Below are 19,081 nucleotides of genomic sequence, written 5' to 3' on the forward strand. Positions count from 1 at the left end.
CTGGAGTGTTTTCTTTGCTGCACTCTGGAGCTCTGCAAAGCCTCTCCCATCAACAACTACCTGTTGGCTTCATTGAAGGAAGGTAGAAAACTTCAAAACCATGTTCATGGCAAATAAGCAGAGGACTTGTTGTGACTAACATAATACTTATGATAAACTGTAGCCCATGCATCCATATACGTTCCTTTTTCCTATGGCAATAAGTAGGGTGGCTGAACCTTTATTTTATAGACTGTGTTAAAACAAATGCAACATAGGACCTATTTACACTTGCTGATTGTTTTCCACATAACAATCAGACAACAGTAATATTTATATTTAGGACATTTAATATTCAATTTGCTTGTTTTTACTGACTGCTGACCTCAAGGATTATTTCATCCTGCTTTTTAAAAATACATCTTAAACCTTAGAATGCATGAGGCAGCTATGATTAACACAACAGAGCTGACTAACTGTACATAAAACACGAACATGTATGAGGGCTACTCTAGAAGTAATGCCTCCTGTTTATTATGTTGGCTTAGAACATCAGAGGTGGATGTTGGTGATACAGCAGTAGAGGCCAAACCTTCCTGCCAATATTCCATTACATGTTGTTGCTGTGGGGCAGATGGCAGCAGAGGGGCAGTGTGACAAAATGGCGTCTGAAACAGAAGCGTGGACAAAGCAAAGGTGTAACTGAATTCCTCCATACAGAAAAAATGGGACCCGCTGGCATACACTGACACTTGTCATACGTTTATGAAGGGCAAACAGTGGATTTTGGCACAACGAGGCAGTGGATGGTTTCAGCAGTGGCAGCAATGGCAGTGACAGTGTGATCTTTATGAATGTGGCATGCAGGTTTTGTTCATCGCTGGCAAAAATGCATAGCTAATGGTGATGACTATGTTGCGAAATAGCATTTTGTAGCTGAGAATCTGGTCTAACAAGTAGTGCTATTGTGCTCTTTGTATCTGTTGTAGTTTCCATGGAAATAAATAGGAGGCAATGCTTTTGGAATGACCCGTAGCTATATGTGCAGGTTCTCAAATATCAGGGGCCTGTACATGTGCTTCAGTGTGGGCTCAGACATTTTCTTTAACAAGCAAAACTTTTTTAATACAAGATTTCTACTGAAATATATATATAAAAATAAAGTGAAAATGTATACATCCAGCATTAAATATTGTTTGATTTCCTTTATCCGAGCCTACTCTTATGTAAAATATTAATACTCCTGCCACACTATATGGATGTGATATGGCCAGGGGACAGAGGCTGCAGTTAGGCACGTGGATCTCTCACCTCTCAGGGGGACACCTGAACAGGCAGAGTGCAAGGACATGTGGATATGGAACAAAATATAGAATGGTCAGTCTTAATCATAGCTATGACGATTCTAAACATACCACACCTACAACAGCACAATTTCTTTGAGAATCTCAAAGTCGGAATGTTTTTTCTTTTAACCTTAACAAAGTTAAGAGTTTGCAACAAGTTTGCAGTTAGTTAAGAGGTAGTACCGTTGGCATTTACTGCAAATGAGGCACAGAGGTGTAGGATGGCTTTGGTATTCAAGATAGATCCGACAGAGAGAAAAGCAATACATCATCAAACAGAAGAAGAAGAGTCTAATCATCAGTTTTGGGGGATCTGTGCAGATGATCTGAATTGAGAAGGACCTGATTTTTAGTTTACATGGAAATACTAATCTGTAAAAAAAAGAAGTTGTTTAATTGACAAATCCAAAGACACTGAGTCAAGAACATTCTTGCAAAAAGAACCAGAAGTCACAGACCAAATTTTCTTACCATTTTTCCAATCATCATAACGTATGGTCCCAAGTACTTGTTTACTCCGAAGATGTCTAGTAACCGTATGTACCAGTAAATGATGTTCACACAGTAAATCACCCGGCCATCGCTCCGAAGTGGCAGATCTTGCAAACGGAGGACCATCCCGACAGAGAACAGGAGGATTGCGATGAGATCGGTAACATTCCAGTACTCCTGCAGCCAGACTTTAACTTTTTGTAACAGTTTTCCAGGCTCTGACATCAATATCTGAAGGACAGAGGACATGGAGAGGAGCCAGCTGAGTTGTCTTAATTTAAGCCTGAAGTAAAGCTAAAGTAAACAGGTGCTACAAAAGCCAAAATCAAAGTTGACAGCCTCCTAACACATAAATACCCCATATATTTTCTGAGTTCTTTTGTGAAAGCTTGAATATGAAGTTCAAGTATAGCATAACCCTGCAACTATATACACAAAATGTGTTGGTTTTTTTTTTTTAATAAAAGGAAGAAAACCTCAGTTCCTCTGAAATCCCCACAAAATAAGAAGAAATATAGGTAGGACTTTCTATTTTTCAGATTGATCTTAGTTACTCTTGGAATAAGGGGAAAACATACAAAGGTACTTAATTGATAAATACACTGGGAAAAAAGCTTTAGATTTAAAGAAAATTAATCTAAGATGTCTATCAAACTATCAATAAATAATTTATGACCATAAAGATCTTGATTTTGCATTAAATCCAGTAAAAGACTGGCTCCTTTTTGGATCAGTTTTTGGAAATTCATTTCCACAGCTGAGAACATAATTCATAAAAATAATTAATCTTACCTTATGAATTTATCATCATTCTATTTGCAAGATCATTTGGGAGAGCTGATTGTTCCCCTGAATTACTGTTGAAACTATTCCTAAAATGATTTCTATGAATAATTCCTAGCTTTCAGTTAGTTAACAAGCTGTTTGTTTTCATTTTCTATATTTAGCCCAAGAACGTTTGAGCAGACTCATACAGTCCCTTGAAGAGAGGAATGCCATTCTTACAATTTTCTTACAGTTCATTTTCAGAATGAATTTCGGGCTCCTTTTCCATGAACATCTGCTTAGGAGTCCATTCCCACTAAAGTTCTTGATAAACTTTTGTGGGAAGGAGAATTTGGGGTGAATGATGAGATATAAATGGCACACACGATTCCTGCCCGCAGCCCGCCACCTACGGAGCCAGGGGTGCCTTGATTCCATCAGTGCTGCGGAGCCCTCATGTGGCTGCCGCCTCCCTCTTCCTTTTTCTTTTTGTTAGTGAAGGATACGCACAATTAATGTATTTTCCTCTGCTCCTTTTGTTTACAAAGTAGAATTTGCCACGTGGTGTTTGAAACCTACCTTTGGAGTCTAAGTGGCAGGAGCATTTTTCCTCTAGTCCTCAAAAACATTTGCTGCACACTGGACACATGTAGATGGCAACAAATTCAGCCCAAGGGTACAAATGTGCTGTTTCAGTTGAGGTCAGCAGGACTCACACCCACTCACATCAGGGCTGAATTTGGCCTCTAGTGCCATTGTGGAATAAATGCACATTTGGCCAAGTGGAAGTGGCACAGCTGTAGCTGCAGGTCGGAAAGAAAATGAGGAGCAGGGGACGACAGAGCACTGTCACTCTGCTGGCAGATCAAGTGCCATGTTTAAATGCTCCCTCTGCTCTACATGCCTGCTTATCATCTTTAGGGAGATGCATTCTATTTCTTGACATAATTAGCAAGAACTTTCAGAATTTAAAGGGGGAAAACTTATTAGAAATGTGCTGCAATATTCAGCACGGATATAATTTTTCCCCCAGTTACAGCTATTTTTATTGCAGGCCTTTGCATGAGATACTTGGGCAGACAGAACAACTGTGAATTTTAAATGAACTCTGGGGTGGGGATTCAGATGCAGACTTTTTGGTTGGCATATCCCCATGTCTCTGTGTCCATTCGATAATACTGTATCTCCATTCTCCCTTCCTAAAACATACTTCAGCTCCTGGCCAACTTTCAAGGATAGTGGCCAAGCTTTAAGATATATCAGAAGATCTCCACGCCATATTTGTGAATGCTATTTAACACTCATCATGCAGAAATCTAAATAGAGAAATTCAATGGAAGAAAGGTTTTTATACAGAGAAGAAAGACACTCTTGATTTTTAAATGGAAGAAGGCTGTGGGAGTTATTGAAAAATACCTGAATGACAATGTGATCACTTCTCACAGTGAACACAGGTTTGTGAAGGGAAGGTTCTGATTAACTATTTTAATTTTCTTTTATGACAAGGTCACCCATCTAGTTGACTAAGGGAAGCTAGCTGATGTTATCTTTTTGGATTTCAGTGACGCTACTGTTTCTCACAGTATCCTTCTGGATAAAACAGCCAGCATACAGCCAGAGAAAAACATAATGCTATGGGTGAGCAACTGGCTGATTGGTCATGACCAAGGGGTTATAGTAAATAGGGTTACATCAAGCTGGCAGATGGTCACTAGCAGGGCTCCCCAGTTCTCTTTAATGCCTTCAAAAACGGCTTGGATCTAGGACTAGAAGGTATTTTGAGCAAGTTTGCTGATGAAACTAAATTGGAAGGAGCTCTTGACTACATCAAGGATAAAGAGGCCTTGCAAAGACATCTAGATGGACTAGAGAGCTGGGCAATCACCAAGCACATGAATTTTAACAAGAGCAAGTAACCAGATTCTGTACTTGGGAAGGGGCAACCCCAGCTATACATACAGACTTGGAGATGAGACAATGGGGAGCAGGCTTGCTGAAAGAGATTCAGAGGTCTTGGATGACAGCAAATTGAATATGAGCAGTGTGCCAGGAAGGCCAACTGTATCCTGGGGTGCATCAAGCCTGGCACTGCAGCCATTTGAGGGAAGGGGCTGTCCCAATCTACAACACACTGGTGTGTCCTCGTCTGGAGTACTGTGTGCAGTTTTGGCACCATAGTACAAAAAGGACATAAAAATTATTACAGAGTGTCCAAAGGAGGGCTACAAAGATGGTGAAGGGTTGAAGGAGGATGATGTATGAGGAGTGGCTGACGTCACTTGGTTTGTTTAGCTCAGAGCAGGGCAGGCTAAGGGAAGGCCTCATGGCAGCCTTCACCTCTTCACAGGGAGCAGAGGGGTAGTGCTGAGCTCTGCTCCCTGGTGACAGTAATGTGATAAGAGGGAAAGGCATGGAGTTGCTTCAGAGGAGCTGTCTTGTGTGATTGGGGTGACTTTACCTCTCTCATCTTCTCTATTCCCAGAGTGAAAATGTACGAGATGACAATCCATTCCTGTGTGGAGGGCCAGCGATCCATCTTCACTAACACTATATAATTGAACAGCATTAAGTAGCCGATGTACGCCAGCTGTAAAGAAACAAAATGAAATGAATATCAATAGTCATTACATTTATACAACCAAGCCAATTCCTCTTGTGTGATTTGATATTCCTAATTCCAGTGTAACCAGAACTTTAAACAGACAAAAGAGGAATCAAAGAGTTTGTCTAAAAAAGGTCTGTCCAAAAAAGCTCATACTAACACATACAATGTGGAATCCGCAAAATACATGCACAGATATCCTCTTCTCTGGCTACATCCATCTCTCCAACACAAATTTATTAGTGCAGTCTCCTCAGATTGTCCCATACTAACAGTCTTGTCACATATCACAGTGGCAAATACCAAACACTAATTTACTAAGTTACACATGTGAATACTTCTCCCTCATTTACTTTCTGATACTCATTACTCCTCTAGCACACTTCTTCTCCGTGTTTGTTTAACTTGGACTCACTCTGACATTTCACATCCTTTCTGCACAGTCCTTGCCTGGCACTCAGAAAGTTCCAGATATTGATAGACATGTCCCCAACCAGTGTATTGCTGCCTTAATTTCCACTATGATTCCTTCCCAAATACTGCTACTCCTAACCACACTGATGCATCTATTTGCCTTATATTTTCTGCAAGTTTTGAGTACAACTGTTTTCAACTGTTTTTTTTTTTTTTTTCCTCTGGTACATCTACCTTCTGGCCTAATTTTTGATCCCATAGAAACCACGAATTAAGACTGGTTTCTTTGTCCATTCCGAATATAGTTAGATGGTTGGTCAAAGAAAGATAAGATGAGCAAACTGTACCATCAAAGTCATGAAACTCACAGAAGCCCAGGTGTCACACTGGAATGTGGGCTATATAGCAATTCTGAGTTTCTGTAGCTGGGATCTGTGGTGGCCTGAATCCACCTTCCTATTTACTTTGCCTTTCAAATAGCAGCCCTACAACAGCATGTATCTAAAGCCAAATTTAAATCAGAGAAAAGATGATTCAGTTCTATACAGGAACTTTTTATAATTGTTGTTGCAGAAAACTTAAGCCAGTTGAATCATGGCTTCTCATCCACATAGAACAGAGCAGGAAGTGATCACGCTGGTCCTTCTGTTTGTGAGTGATGGTAGATTGCAGCTCTGGATAATCTGGAACTACCTTGGTCTTCCCTTACCACTCCTGAAGGAAACTGAGAGCAATATTGACTTAGGTCAGTATCTAGGGCATCAGCTCAGTCAGCAGGAACTCTATTTTGGTGGGCAGAACTGTACATGCCTCACTAGCTGAAACACCTACTATACTGCAAAAAAGAAAAAAGTGACAGTGTCACACAATATACTTCTTAGAACATGTTTATTAGATCTGATTGATAACCACAGCAATCTTATTAATTCGGTCTGACTCAGCAGCCTCTGCTGAGTATTTGTGGTTAAAAGAATCAGGACACTAAAGTGACAGAAACAATAGGAAAATCAGTGTAAACAGAGGCTTTTAATTTTTATTGGGTTTTATTTGAGCTTTTATTGTGACTGGATTTGTCACTTCATATTTACTGAAAACTATTGAAATTTTTTACTTGATAAAACAAGTATATCTTGATTTAAGAATGAAGTGATGCTAGAACCACATCATTTTCACCCCAAGAAACCAGCCCTTCAGACAAAGGTGACATCCTCCCTATCCCTCTCCAAACCTGTAAATACACCTTCCAGAAGCACATTCCAATCCCACACTGTTGTCAAACCTTATTACAGATACCTATAATGGTACTCATGATTTTTTGAAAGTGCTAATATACAAATAGCTGAACCCTTTTAATCTTGCTTTTGCACAGAGCTTGGCATTGCCATCTTCACCCTTGAAGCTAGTACATGAGGAAACTAAGCAGAAGAATACCTGCTAAGAAGTTTCTAGGATAGATTCCTCCCTACCTTCCAATGGATGCAGTCATATTGTGTATTCTTGACACACTACAATAAAGGACAAACCTGGAAATTGCATCAGCAAGAGAGTTCTTCAAGAATGAGAGTACCCTCCACTTTTCTCTCTGATTGCAATAATTAAATGATCAAAAGAGAATAGAGTTGTTTACTTTTGAAACTATTGCATGACAGAGAGGAAGACAAAAAACTGTTTATAAATTTTCTTACTTAGTACTTCCAAAATATTTCTTACTCAAAATCCCCCACAAGCCACTCTTGTGTATTTTAAGAATGAAGGTGGATATCAATACACATAGAATAATAGCAGATAGGTAGATGTAGAATAATCAAACAATTTTAAATGGCATGCAATAAGAGCATAGTCACACCTTGCATTTTGGGCTGTGAGATTTAAGATTTTGAGGACTGCTTTTGAAATCTAGGATTAACATTTTTGCCTATGTGCTTGTGAAAAGGGAGATAGGCTGTGCAATTCTAATGCCCATCTGAATTATTTTCCTTTTGCTTTTCAATATACGCAACTGGTCAAGAACTACAACCAGAGTGCACCTTAATTTGCTCTTGAAACACAGGACAGCCAAGATCCACCTTTATTAAGTGACCTTGAATGAGATCTGCCTCAGGACATAAAACTGTAGAAACAGGTCTAAATGGAAGCATAATATTGATCTCTTTCTCCCATTTCAGAATTGAAATAACAGGGAAAGCCAGGATGCTTCTTTCTGTTTACAGTGAAAAGACTTTTCTGGTTATACATAATACATACTGCAATTGATAATGAGACTGAGCTGCTGATGAGCAGTTTCTAGATTCGTTGTGCTGATTAACCTTTAATGGCTACAGTTCAGCATGTAGTAACACCAATTGCCAAACTGGAACTATTTGCTAGAATAAGCAGTCTACCACAGTTTGATCTCTGTAGATGTGAGTTGTTCCTGCTGTCTGTAGACATATTGTTTGGATTTCAGTAATGCAATTTTTCTTTTAAGTCATCTTCAGAAGGAGGGAGAGAAATGCATTCTTTATGATTTGCTGTGCATTCAGCAGAATGATTGAAAATTTAACTGGGAAGGACCATGAGAAATCAACTAGCCAATTCCATACTGCCAAGGCAGGATTAATTGCAGTGTGCCATATTGGACATATGTTTTGATAAGATAGACTTAGAAATTACTAACAATGGAAAATCTACTGTTTCCTTACACAATTTGTAACAATATGTCTCAGAACAGTTAAAAGCTGTTTCCCAACATCTTACCAATAACTATCTCACTGCAGTCCTATTCAGCAAGGATTTGGAGAACATTCCATTCTATTCCTCTTTGCAGCAACTCACATGTATTTGAAACCAGAACTTCTGCAGTTATTTTCTTCCTAAAGATAATAACCTCACATCCTTAAGTCTTTCCCCTTAAGTTGTATTTTACAGACCTCTGGATAATTTTCTTCTTTTTTGTTTGTGGCCTTCAAACCAGTCCACATCTGTCACATGGTGCGTAAAGTGAAATGGCTTACAATGCTCTAATGAAGTAGATTGAAAAGATTCATTTCTGTGTTCGTTTTACTTTTTGATCTACAATACTTCTACAATGTAGAATACAATACAGTACCATTTGCAAAACCTCATAACCAAAGTTTTGAGTGAAAATATCAGACAGCACCTGATATCTCCACCGGCAGAGGCCCTAATGGAATCCTTTCCAATCCTTGATTCAGACTGGATAGTGAGTAATTTATATATGCTCCTGAGGACCAATCACCAAAAAGCTTTGTATCATGTAATAACTTCAATATGGCAATTATAAATTTACCTATGAGATTACCTAGAAAAGTTTCTGACAATTCCTTACTGTAGCCAAAATATATTACCTTAGTTGTTTCTCTTTCTGTATCCTCTGCATTGTCTGCTTCTTTATAACACAGGGATATTAGACTGGTTAGACATAATTTAATATATACTGACTGCTATTCATACCTTTGTTATCTTACAGTTACTTACAGCCACACTTTATTTATAGAGACATTTGTAGACTAGTAAAATAACAAAACAAAAATGTCCCAAGGAAAGATATGCTCTACCAGTTTATTTTCATCCATCACTATCTTATTTGGTACCCTGATTAAAATCAGCCTCCTATTGAGCTTAGTATTGGGAATTTTCCTATTGGGAATTCCTTGGGACTTCAGCAAGCTGCCTGTACTTGAAGAATAACCTAGAGTGTTTAATCATTAAGTTCCTGAATGAAGTGTTCTGAATTTAAAACTCCTAGGTTAGCAAGTGCTAGATGATCACAAAAGATTAAGCTCTTTATGGATAAATCCTCCAATGCAGACAGATGAAGACTCTCAGAGAAATATACAGTATGATCTTAATCCAATGTCAGTACTTGCCCATTCAGCCCAAACATAGGATCATAGAATCACAGAAACACCAAGGAGTAGCAATTAACAAAAAAGATATCTTACTGTGTAGAACCAAAATTTAACGATGGGAGCATTGTAGAACTCGTAAATCTTTCTTCCAACAGGAATCAGTCTGTGCCTGCTCTGCACTTCCTCTTCTTCTTTCTTTCTTGAGGACTCACCATTCCCTCGTCCCAGCATTGCCTACAAAAAAAAAAAAAAAAAAAAAAAAAAAAGTTTAATTGTCTTTATGTTTCTTTATTTCTAATGGACAAATTAAGTTATTTTAACAAGAAAAATTAAAAAGGAAACTATTCAAAGCTTATCTGATTTCTTATCTTTAGACAAAACCAGATGGCCATTGCTATGTGCAAAAATGTTTTGTTCTCAGATTATCTTTTATGGAGGCAAGCTGCTGTTTAGTTCCTTCTAAAGTGCAGCAGTAATACTTTGGCAGTAACTGTCAACACCAGTGTGAACTCCTTGACTGGTGAACAAAAAATGAGATGTGGAGAACATTTCTCCTTTTGTCTGTATAGATGGAAAGATTTTTTACCTGACAACAGCTTCTTATTATGTACAACAAACAAATGCACACAGAAAACAGATAAGTTTTGTTTTTAAACAAAGAAAAGGTCAAAAGGCTGATACTGAAAGAGAACAGGAGGAAAGATGAGTAAGGATTTGCTGGACCGGAAACAATGAAGCTAAGGACTGTTCTTATGCTGATCATAGGATCCATTGCAGGCCATGATCCCACAGGCAGTTCGTAACTTCACATGGATGTAGAGGACTGACCAGTGGAGTTCAGTGCTTTAGATCAAAAGATCCTTCTACATCACCACAACTTCTTCTACAATGAAGTTCCAGCGTGCTTGTGCACTACCTCTGGTTGGATTGACTTCACTGTAACCACTGACCTTCAGACTTGCTGAAGATCTATAGGGAGCTATGGACACTTTGTTCACTCTTAACGTCTTGTCCAGCTTCAGAGAGAAGTGGAAGGAGTTACACTATACACACACTGAAGTTAATGCTAAAAAAAGGTATCACTTCGTGTTTAGAGTACAGATTGATCTATTAAATGTTCTCAAAAGCAAATCTTTCGTGAATAGTACAGTATGGTGGATTTTAGGTCACTGTGCCCTGAGCAAGTTCTTACTACTTAGTTTGTGGCAGTAGCTATAGACTGCAGCAGTTCTGCACATGAAAGCAACTGCTTGAATCGAGATGCAACCATCCTAAGTAAGTAGGCAGGGATTGCACCATGATGCTTTTATTGAAATGCTTTTCTAATGCTTTTCTACAAGTAGATCAAAGCATTTTTTGTACATTTATGTTAAATGAAGTAAACATTTAACATCCCTAAAGGTACGACTGTTCTCATCACAACTTAAAATTGTGGAAAATTAAGTCACTGAAGAAAGCAATGAGATGCCAGACAGATTGTCTTTCAATGAAAAGGTCCTTCTTTCATCTTACTCTGTGTTCTCAGATTCAACAGGATATTCAGTGCATTCTTATGTAACTCATCAACTTCACTTTAGCTATTTGATCTGGTTCTAGTTCCCTGCAATTCTCAATTCTCAGATTTTTAAAAGAAAGAAATGTAAGAATCATGATCTTTCTCTCTCTCTCTCTCTCTCTCTTTTTTTTTCCTCTTTCTTTCTTTCTCTTATTGTTTTTCTTTTTCCCTCTAGGTCTTATGTGGAGCAATTCATACAGGTCTTCGGTCCCACAAAAGAGCAAGTTGTAATGATGAATTGATAACTTTTTTTTAATTTCATTGTAGGTATTTGTAACATCACTGGGACCATCTATGATCCCAGACACCTGCTTGTTAATATTTCTATTTCATTCAAATATGCAGTTAGTTTTCCTCACTGTTGTTATTACTTTCCACATGGCCTCTCATATACTTGAATTTGACCATTCACAGATGTTGCCCTTCAGACTTCTAATAAAATAGAACAAAGATTCATGACACAAGTATATACTACTAAAACAACCTGTTTTGATTAATTTACCCATTTAATTTACCCTTTTTTTTTATGCCTGCAGATTCCTAAGCTTATCCCCATAAATGTAAATAAAACAAAGCATATTCAAAAATCAGTGAAACCTCCTGATGATTCTTACGGAGCGCTTTAAAACCCTTTAAAGTCCACTGAGATTTTCATAAGAAAGGAGGAAGATGTATCTATTAAGGAGAGAAGGGAAGTACTCATTAGATGAGCAGACAGTCTGCAAGAATATGAGATGTAATGTGTATAACTATAGTAACAAAGGCGATACCACCTTCACAGAAGCCCAGGTATCATTACCTGAAATCTACAAAACCAAACTGATTCCCCACTCTATAACAGGGATTAGTTATTTTCTGGGGGGGAAAAAAAAGTGCAATAGAATCCAAATGTTTTGAAAATATTCTGTCCCTAAGAACGTAATTTCCTTGCTTCTCTCTACCTTCTGACACTGTTTTAGAGAAAACTGCCATCTGGTGCTTCAGATATTTCTGCAGCTTTTCCCAAGGCTTTGTCTCTGCTGTCCTCTGGTGCCCAAGAATTTTGCAGGAGACTGAAAATAAATGCTGGCAGCTTAAACAAATGAGCAGTGCCATGCTTTAGCAAAGGGGATTGTTTTACAGTTCAAAACCTTCACAACTGTATATATTTACTAATTCTGAGAGGCCCTCAGTTCTCACTGAAATGAATGAGTTGCATGTGATTTTAGGATAATGCTCCTTCAGTACTGCTTTCTTGTTAATAAATGATGCTCAAATTTTATCTCATTATATTTTTGAATTAACGGTGTACTGTACAGTACCAAACTCTCCCCTCCTCCACGCTACAGATGGGGAATTGCTCTGAGATGGCCAGGGATTAGATTTGACCTAATGTCTCCGACTGTTAATTATATCACAGTATTAACAATTTGAAAATCCTCCCCAATTAGAGACACACCAAAATAATTTAAGTCACCATGTTAACAGAATAGCTGCAATGCCAAATATGAACGAATGTGTTTCCACTTGGAGGAGGAAGCAAGAGGGTGGGAATAACTGAAGACACTGCTCTGCGTGGGCGGCATCTCTTTCTCTAATACACAATTTTGTTCATGATTCAGTATGAGTCATGCAAGGTAAGCCTGACAGCAGTGTAACAGTAAATTACTGTACAACTGCATCACTGTAGCCTGAGGGGGTTGAAGCCTGCGTACATTTTACATGGCGATTTTCTAATCAGGATTCTGGAGGGCTTGTTGTTGTTGTTTCCTCCCCTCCTTCTCCCTTTTGTTTCATTTCATTTAGGACTGATCGTTGACAGAGAACCAGGGCAGTTTTGGGTTCTGCATTTTTTGCATTAACCTATGTTAATGATCAAGTGATAATTTAATCTTCTTCTATAATTAAATAATGGGAGTTTTAGTCCTGCTATTATGACCATAATCTCTTCACAGTTTATCCTTAGTGAAATGCACATGCTGCACATAGACTTAACATGTACTTACAAAGAACTGGTGTGGAAATGGTACACATCTGCGTGGACATACCACCTACCTCTCCCTGCACAACCCCTTGTACCCTCTGGTATGCAGGGAAATGCTGCCTCCATGCTAATTGCTCCAGAGCAATCTTTCTCTGCATTGAACTACTGGCAGGAAAAAGTGTTCAGTGCCTTTGAGTTACAGGTTTTTCACCTGCTCAGTGGTTCTTTAAGGTGAATAGGGAGAGGATATAAAGCACCAGGAGCTCAGTCCTGGTGTTTGAGTTACAGGTTTTTCACCTGCTCAGTGGTTCTTTAAGGTGAATAGGGAGAGGATATAAAGCACCAGGAGCTCAGTCCTCCTGACTGCTGAGCACAGCAAAAGATGGAGAGTGCTGGAGCAGTTGCATGGCAGAGGCATGTGAAGCTTCTGAGCCTCATGAGGAGGAAAATCCTTGTTACAGAGAGGGCCAGCGCTGACCCTTCTGCTGCATGAGCCCCAGCACCTCGCACTGCTGTCTTTCATATGGATTGCAGGGGTGCCTCACTTCTTGCATGTGAGATGCTGCAAGCACCACTGATGGATGGGCGAGATGGAGGTGGGTGTGACTGCATTGGTGTTCAGCCATTCCTAGGGCAAGAACCACAGTTTTACTAATTAGATATTTTTTTAGTGCTTGCCCTGGAGAAAAATCTAAGCATACATACTATGGGTAAGATACATGTTTGCCCAGAGACCAGCATAACCAGCTTTCCTGCTGATAGTCCTGACTCAAGACTACAACTGCTCATGGAAATCCAAACCTTCTATTCACTGTGGAAAATAAGAACAAAGCAGCAAATGAAATATCTTCTGACGGACTTTGATAAGTTATTCTGTATTGTGAAGTAACACTGTTTACTGGGTAAATACTGTAAGGAAACAATTAGGCACCAAATAAGGATTATGATGCTTCTAGTTACTGCTTCCAGAAACAGTGCTATTTTGGGATGAGGCTAGACCACTGGCATTTCTGAACAATCAAAAAGCTAGCAGCTAAATACAAAATGTCCCCGCCCTTCATTTTTGTGCCCCTCTGCTCTTGTAGGTCTTAATATTCAGGATTAATGACCAGTAGCTCCATCCATAAACTCAGGTAAATTGCTTGGTTCCGAGGGAGTGGTGATGAGAGCAATATTTGAGATCGGTTTTGTGAGTAGCTGCTATAAGGAAAGCCTGTTGCCTAGCATCTAGGTGTTAAAGAAATGTGTGCCCAGCACTCTCAAATATCTTCTATGCATCTAAAAGCAGGTGTGAGTAACGAGTAGTTTACAGTGAGTAAACTATTCATCTTTACATAGTATAGCCAAATGTTCACCTACATATCAGATTCTTTGAGAGGAGCATAAAATAAACACAAACTGTGCACCCATGTGGGGACTTACTTCATTGTTGCTGTTGTGATTGCATTAATCTGTGCAGTGTTAAAACAGTGAAAAAACTGTGAAGTGTTAGAACTGAAAAAATTGCCTTACCTTGTGTGTACCTCATCTGCACTGCACAAATGCAGTCCAGATGAAGCAAACAAATAAAACTTTAGTAATCCCTTAAAGAATCTAATTGTTAGTCCTGAAAAGAAAAAAAAAATGGAGAAAAACACGCACCTTATTTTGAATGGAACTGGTCAAAATTAAGGTTAGTCATCAAACCAAAAGATCAGTTATTAAAACAGATTATCTTACAAATGCTTTGCAGCAGGTGTTACAGATAATCTTAATGGACTATGAGTATTATTAGCATGGCTAAAGTGGAACTTCCCAAAGGCACTTCCCAAATGGCCTTTAAGATGTCTTTTTATTATGGGAGGTCAGTTAGCCAGGCAATTTGATTAAGGTCAGGACAACTCAAGTTTTACTCCACTTTTTTTCTTATGTTTAAAACATGCCAGCAGGAAAACTCATCCCGACATAGTGCCTGAAGAGAACTAAGTATCCAACAACAGAAACACATTCAAAGATCTCTGATTGTTTCATCTACCCCTCCTCACCATAGGAGGTGAGGTCCTCTTGCATAGCTGGTATATCAAAACCCATGTGAAGAAGTCTACACTACAGATGATATGGGGAAAAAAAAAATAGGTAAGAAGTGTTCCAAAGATCTTATTTCTTTACATTGTGAACAGCATGAGAGTATTCTTTACATTTACAGGAAAAGGTGCATATCTCTGAAACTTCACTAGAATGATGCAACAAATTCAAAGGAGTAGAAGGGCAGAGTCAAGGATAGGAAAGAGCAATTGGATTGTCAGCACACTGAAAGGGGAAGGGAGGGAAAATCTAAGATTCATCTGACAAAGAATATACAGTTTGGTGCATCACTTCCTTGTAGCAGGAGTTGGAAGGTAAAAAGGGAAGACAGCATTGAAGACAAGAAACCAGAAGCTGGGTTAACTGCAGAGAGATGGAAATGAATTCCTCCCCAGATCTCTCCCCAGTGCCAAGAAAAAAGGCAGTTTATGAAGTGCTTATTTGATTTGAATAGGCACTTCATGAGTGGATCAGAAGCCAGGAGTAGTAAATTGCAATAATAGCTAATGAGTGCAGAACAGCCCATTGTGGCTATTCTGGCTTCTGGTCCTTCCCAACAGCCAGGTTCTTGCCTGCAAACGGGTCCTGTAGGTGGGTCTTGTGGGCTGCTCCTTCAGCTTGCCTGCATATTGGGTCCTGTAGGCAGGTCCTTCTGCCTGCCTGCAGACGGGCTCCTGGGGGCAGCTCCTGCTGTTTGCCTGTGGGAAATAGCCTTTTTTTTTTTTTTTTTTTTCTTTTAATTAACCGGGAAACTCCTCTTTACTTCTACTTCTTTAACCTGATCTTGAAAGACTAGTTTAAAGCCTGACAAAAGACAGCACAATCAAAATTACAGTAAACCTAACCAAACTAAGTTGAGGCAAGTCTGATAACTCCTGGTAGCTGTATAATTTTCACTTGTGGTAATTTTAACTCCTGATACATGTCTAATGTTCAGAGCTTTAGCTATCTGGTTCTCTTTGTCTTGCACATTATTAATCTAGCCTTCTTACAAGGTTTTCCTGGCTACAGAAAATCTTACCAAGTGTTGAACTGTCTAGCTATTTGCCAATGTCTTCAGTTGATTAAAAACTGCATGTCTTAGTGTAAGAGGCATTGACTACGAATTCACAAAGAATTTTCTTCACAAATAATTCACAAAGAAATATCTTCATGACCTTTCTTGCCTATTTGCACACTTGCTCTCTAATTAAGCTAACTAAAAGAATAAACAAATCTCTGGTTTCCACATGATTCTGGGCACTTCCATCTGAAAAATAAACAGTGTGCATCATTAATACCAGAAAGGCCCACTCCATTTATCACGGTTGAGTGCTGAAATCTCTTGAATTTATTTCAGACAGTGCAGCACCAAAACAAATTATGAAGATACTACATTACAAGGTGATGATTCAACATCACCGTGTGCTGCTGCAACATCAGGACACAGTGATGTTTGATTTGCACCAAAGAGACAGGAGAGTTAGGAGTGGCCACCTATCATCTGCCAAACGCATTAAATGACCTACAATACCCACAGAATAGCAAACTGAGAGCAGTAAGCTTGGCAATTTGTTGTCAGCTCTTACTGTGAGTTCCATGTCCTCTTCCTCTTTTTCTTTCACTGGCTTTTCCGGTTCCTCTGGCTCCTTCTCCTGAAGATGGATCTCATTGGCCTGAGACATGTAAGGCATATCATCTTTGTTCTTGAACTCCAAGCTGAGGATTGAAGGAGGAAGTAGAATTCCTAGAATTACCTAAAGCAATAATAATAATGACAACAGTAATCATCACAGTAAACAGATTACAATCATGATGGTTACTTAGTGTCAAATGGAACAGCTCCCTCGGGACATCTGAGAAGAGGAATACACTGGTGAATGTGAGTTTCTATGGCAATAGAGTATTTGTCACTTGGGGTAATGTTTTTAGATCTCTGTAGTGAAACAAAGCGTGTAACTTCTATTAACACTGATAGGAGTGCTATGGCTAACTGCCTATCCCGAATATCTGCTTTCTCATCGGATGCGTATTACATATCAGAATGCATCTGCAAAATACTATGTAGGGTAAATGACGTGTGGAACCATGGATGTGTTCAGACTTCGGAATTGCAGATTTCTGCATTTTATGTCATAGGGAATGTCACTGTAAATGACATGCAAGAATTCTTTATTTCTACAGAGAGGGTTAAAGCATCCATGTTTAATGTATGCAGGTAGTGAAGGCATAAATGTGTGGATCTGAGGAGATAAGGCAGAGCCAGTGATAGCAAATGCTGTTTTACTCAGCTGTGCAGTCCCTTTAGATTTGACTTCCCTAGGCTGGCAGCCCACATTATGCTTCCGCTAACGTCAGCTCCTTCTTTTCTGCCTTGTCTCTCTTATGCAGAGGGAATACAGACGACACTATATTTCCCTTGTATGGATATATGCAATGAACAACACTTGGCAATAACTCTGTAGAAAAACTGAAGAGATATCTTAACAAGAAGAAGCGGACAGTCTGTACTCACAAACACAACAACTTCTGCTTATGCTGTTATCTCAGGAAAGGCAATTTTATCATATATCTCTCTCTAATTGACAGTGAAGCCAGACATCAGCTTGTCAGCAGGTAAAGGGTGGTGACTGCATGTGCTCCTCACCAGCAACACTTGCTGACTGCAGTTCGAAGCATGCAGGCCATGCCCTGCTGTGGACAAGCTGAGTGCTGGACTACCCATGCTGCTCCTGCACTGAGCTTCTTGCCAAGGAGGCTCACGGCAGAGCCAGCTCCTTGGGGGCTGCTTGCTCTCGGAGACCAGGAAGGACTCAAAAAGCCTCCCCCCTTCCTGATGGTGCTGCACCTCCCAGTGGGACTGTCAGGAAACAAGGCTCTTGCCTTTTGCCAGTTTTGATACAAGAAAATTGTTTGTGGGAAATAGTCTGTGATTCATGCTTGCAAATTAATGTCCTTGCTGTGCTGCTTCTTGTTCGTGTAGCTTGCTTTACCTTTAAACAGGCTTTGCTAATGAGCTCTAGTGAAACAAAACACAGACTGTGAACTGAATAAAGGATCCTTTCGAGGCCCTCCTGTTACGAGAAGCCAAAAGGAAGCATCTGTTACCTTTGGTTATTCACTGTGAGAGGAAGGTCTGTTTTATGGTTTAAGAGCTGAGAGCTGTAAGCATGAAAGCAAGCTGTGGGAAATGAGGTGCTGCTGAGACCCTACCTGCCCAGGTGGACTATTTACAAAGCTGAACAAGGACCAGAGCAGCAGACCCCAACGAGGGCACATAGCTTGTCAAGAAAATGGTAAGGATGCCTCCAAACATGAGAATGTTTTCTGTCTGTAAGCAGAATGACATTTAAGCACAGCTCCAGCGGGAGGGCAGGGAGAATCCTACTAGTCACGCCCATTCATCACTGTTACTGGATTAGACCCAGAATGATAATGATGCATGCACTTAACAGCACTCTCACCATTAGTGAACAAACTGACTGAGCTATTATCACTTCTCACACACAGATCACGTGGGAGAGAGAAGCCTTTCCCTGAAAGCTTTTCTCTATCAGAGGGAGGAGGAGGCAATTCTTGGCTTTGTGCTGACTGATGAGCACAGCACGTTGGTGAAGGTGAAAGAGGCCAGGCTTCTTCTGGACAGAAATTCACTTCACAGAACCCACCTTGCTCTGTTAGCAGTTTTGCGGGTGGAAGTAAAGCTTAAGCAGCTTTAGAAATTGGATTATCCTCCAGATCCCCTCGGGTAGTCCCTCTGGGTCAGTCATCAGGCAGAGCAGCTGGGGACTGCAAGAACATTTGTGCTGCTTGCTCTGGCCTCTCCTGGGGAGGGCTGCTGGATCAGCACCTTTCACTAGCAGTTAATTCGCTTTCACATCCTTCTTCTTTATTTATGTTTCAGAAGCTTGGCTAACTTTGCAGAGTACTAACCTGGCTCTGTTCTCTTTCTGGTAACTGACTTGGGAAGGGGCACTGAGAAAGATAATAAAAACCTGAATAATGAACTTTGAGCTTGGTTTAGTGACAAGTTGTCTCCTGAAAAGATGAAAACAGGAAGAATATATTCTG

At 39.7% G+C, this 19,081-nt stretch overlaps 1 protein-coding gene across 9 annotated transcripts in view; it reads right to left on the reverse strand.

Moving 5' to 3' along the window:
• Nucleotides 1-19,081, reverse strand: part of TRPM3 (transient receptor potential cation channel subfamily M member 3) — a 426,369-nt gene that overhangs the window by 26,489 nt on the left and 380,799 nt on the right. For 5 of the 9 annotated variants that reach the window (XM_040656002.2, XM_040656000.2, XM_040656001.2 and 2 more), the window contains 5 exons: nt 16,600-16,767; nt 15,604-15,729; nt 9,543-9,683; nt 5,041-5,169; nt 1,797-2,048 (listed from right to left, as the gene is read on the reverse strand). In XM_040656002.2, coding sequence (XP_040511936.1) covers nt 1,797-2,048; nt 5,041-5,169; nt 9,543-9,683; nt 15,604-15,729; nt 16,600-16,767 — 816 coding nt within the window. The remainder of the gene's footprint in view (nt 1-1,796; nt 2,049-5,040; nt 5,170-9,542; nt 9,684-15,603; nt 15,730-16,599; nt 16,768-19,081) is intronic. The other 4 variants (XM_040656007.2, XM_040656006.2, XM_040656004.2 and 1 more) reach the window with 1 other exon arrangement.

Source organism: Gallus gallus, chromosome Z (assembly GCF_016699485.2).
Source record: "Gallus gallus isolate bGalGal1 chromosome Z, bGalGal1.mat.broiler.GRCg7b, whole genome shotgun sequence".
In the NCBI taxonomy this organism is placed as follows: domain Eukaryota; kingdom Metazoa; phylum Chordata; class Aves; order Galliformes; family Phasianidae; genus Gallus; species Gallus gallus.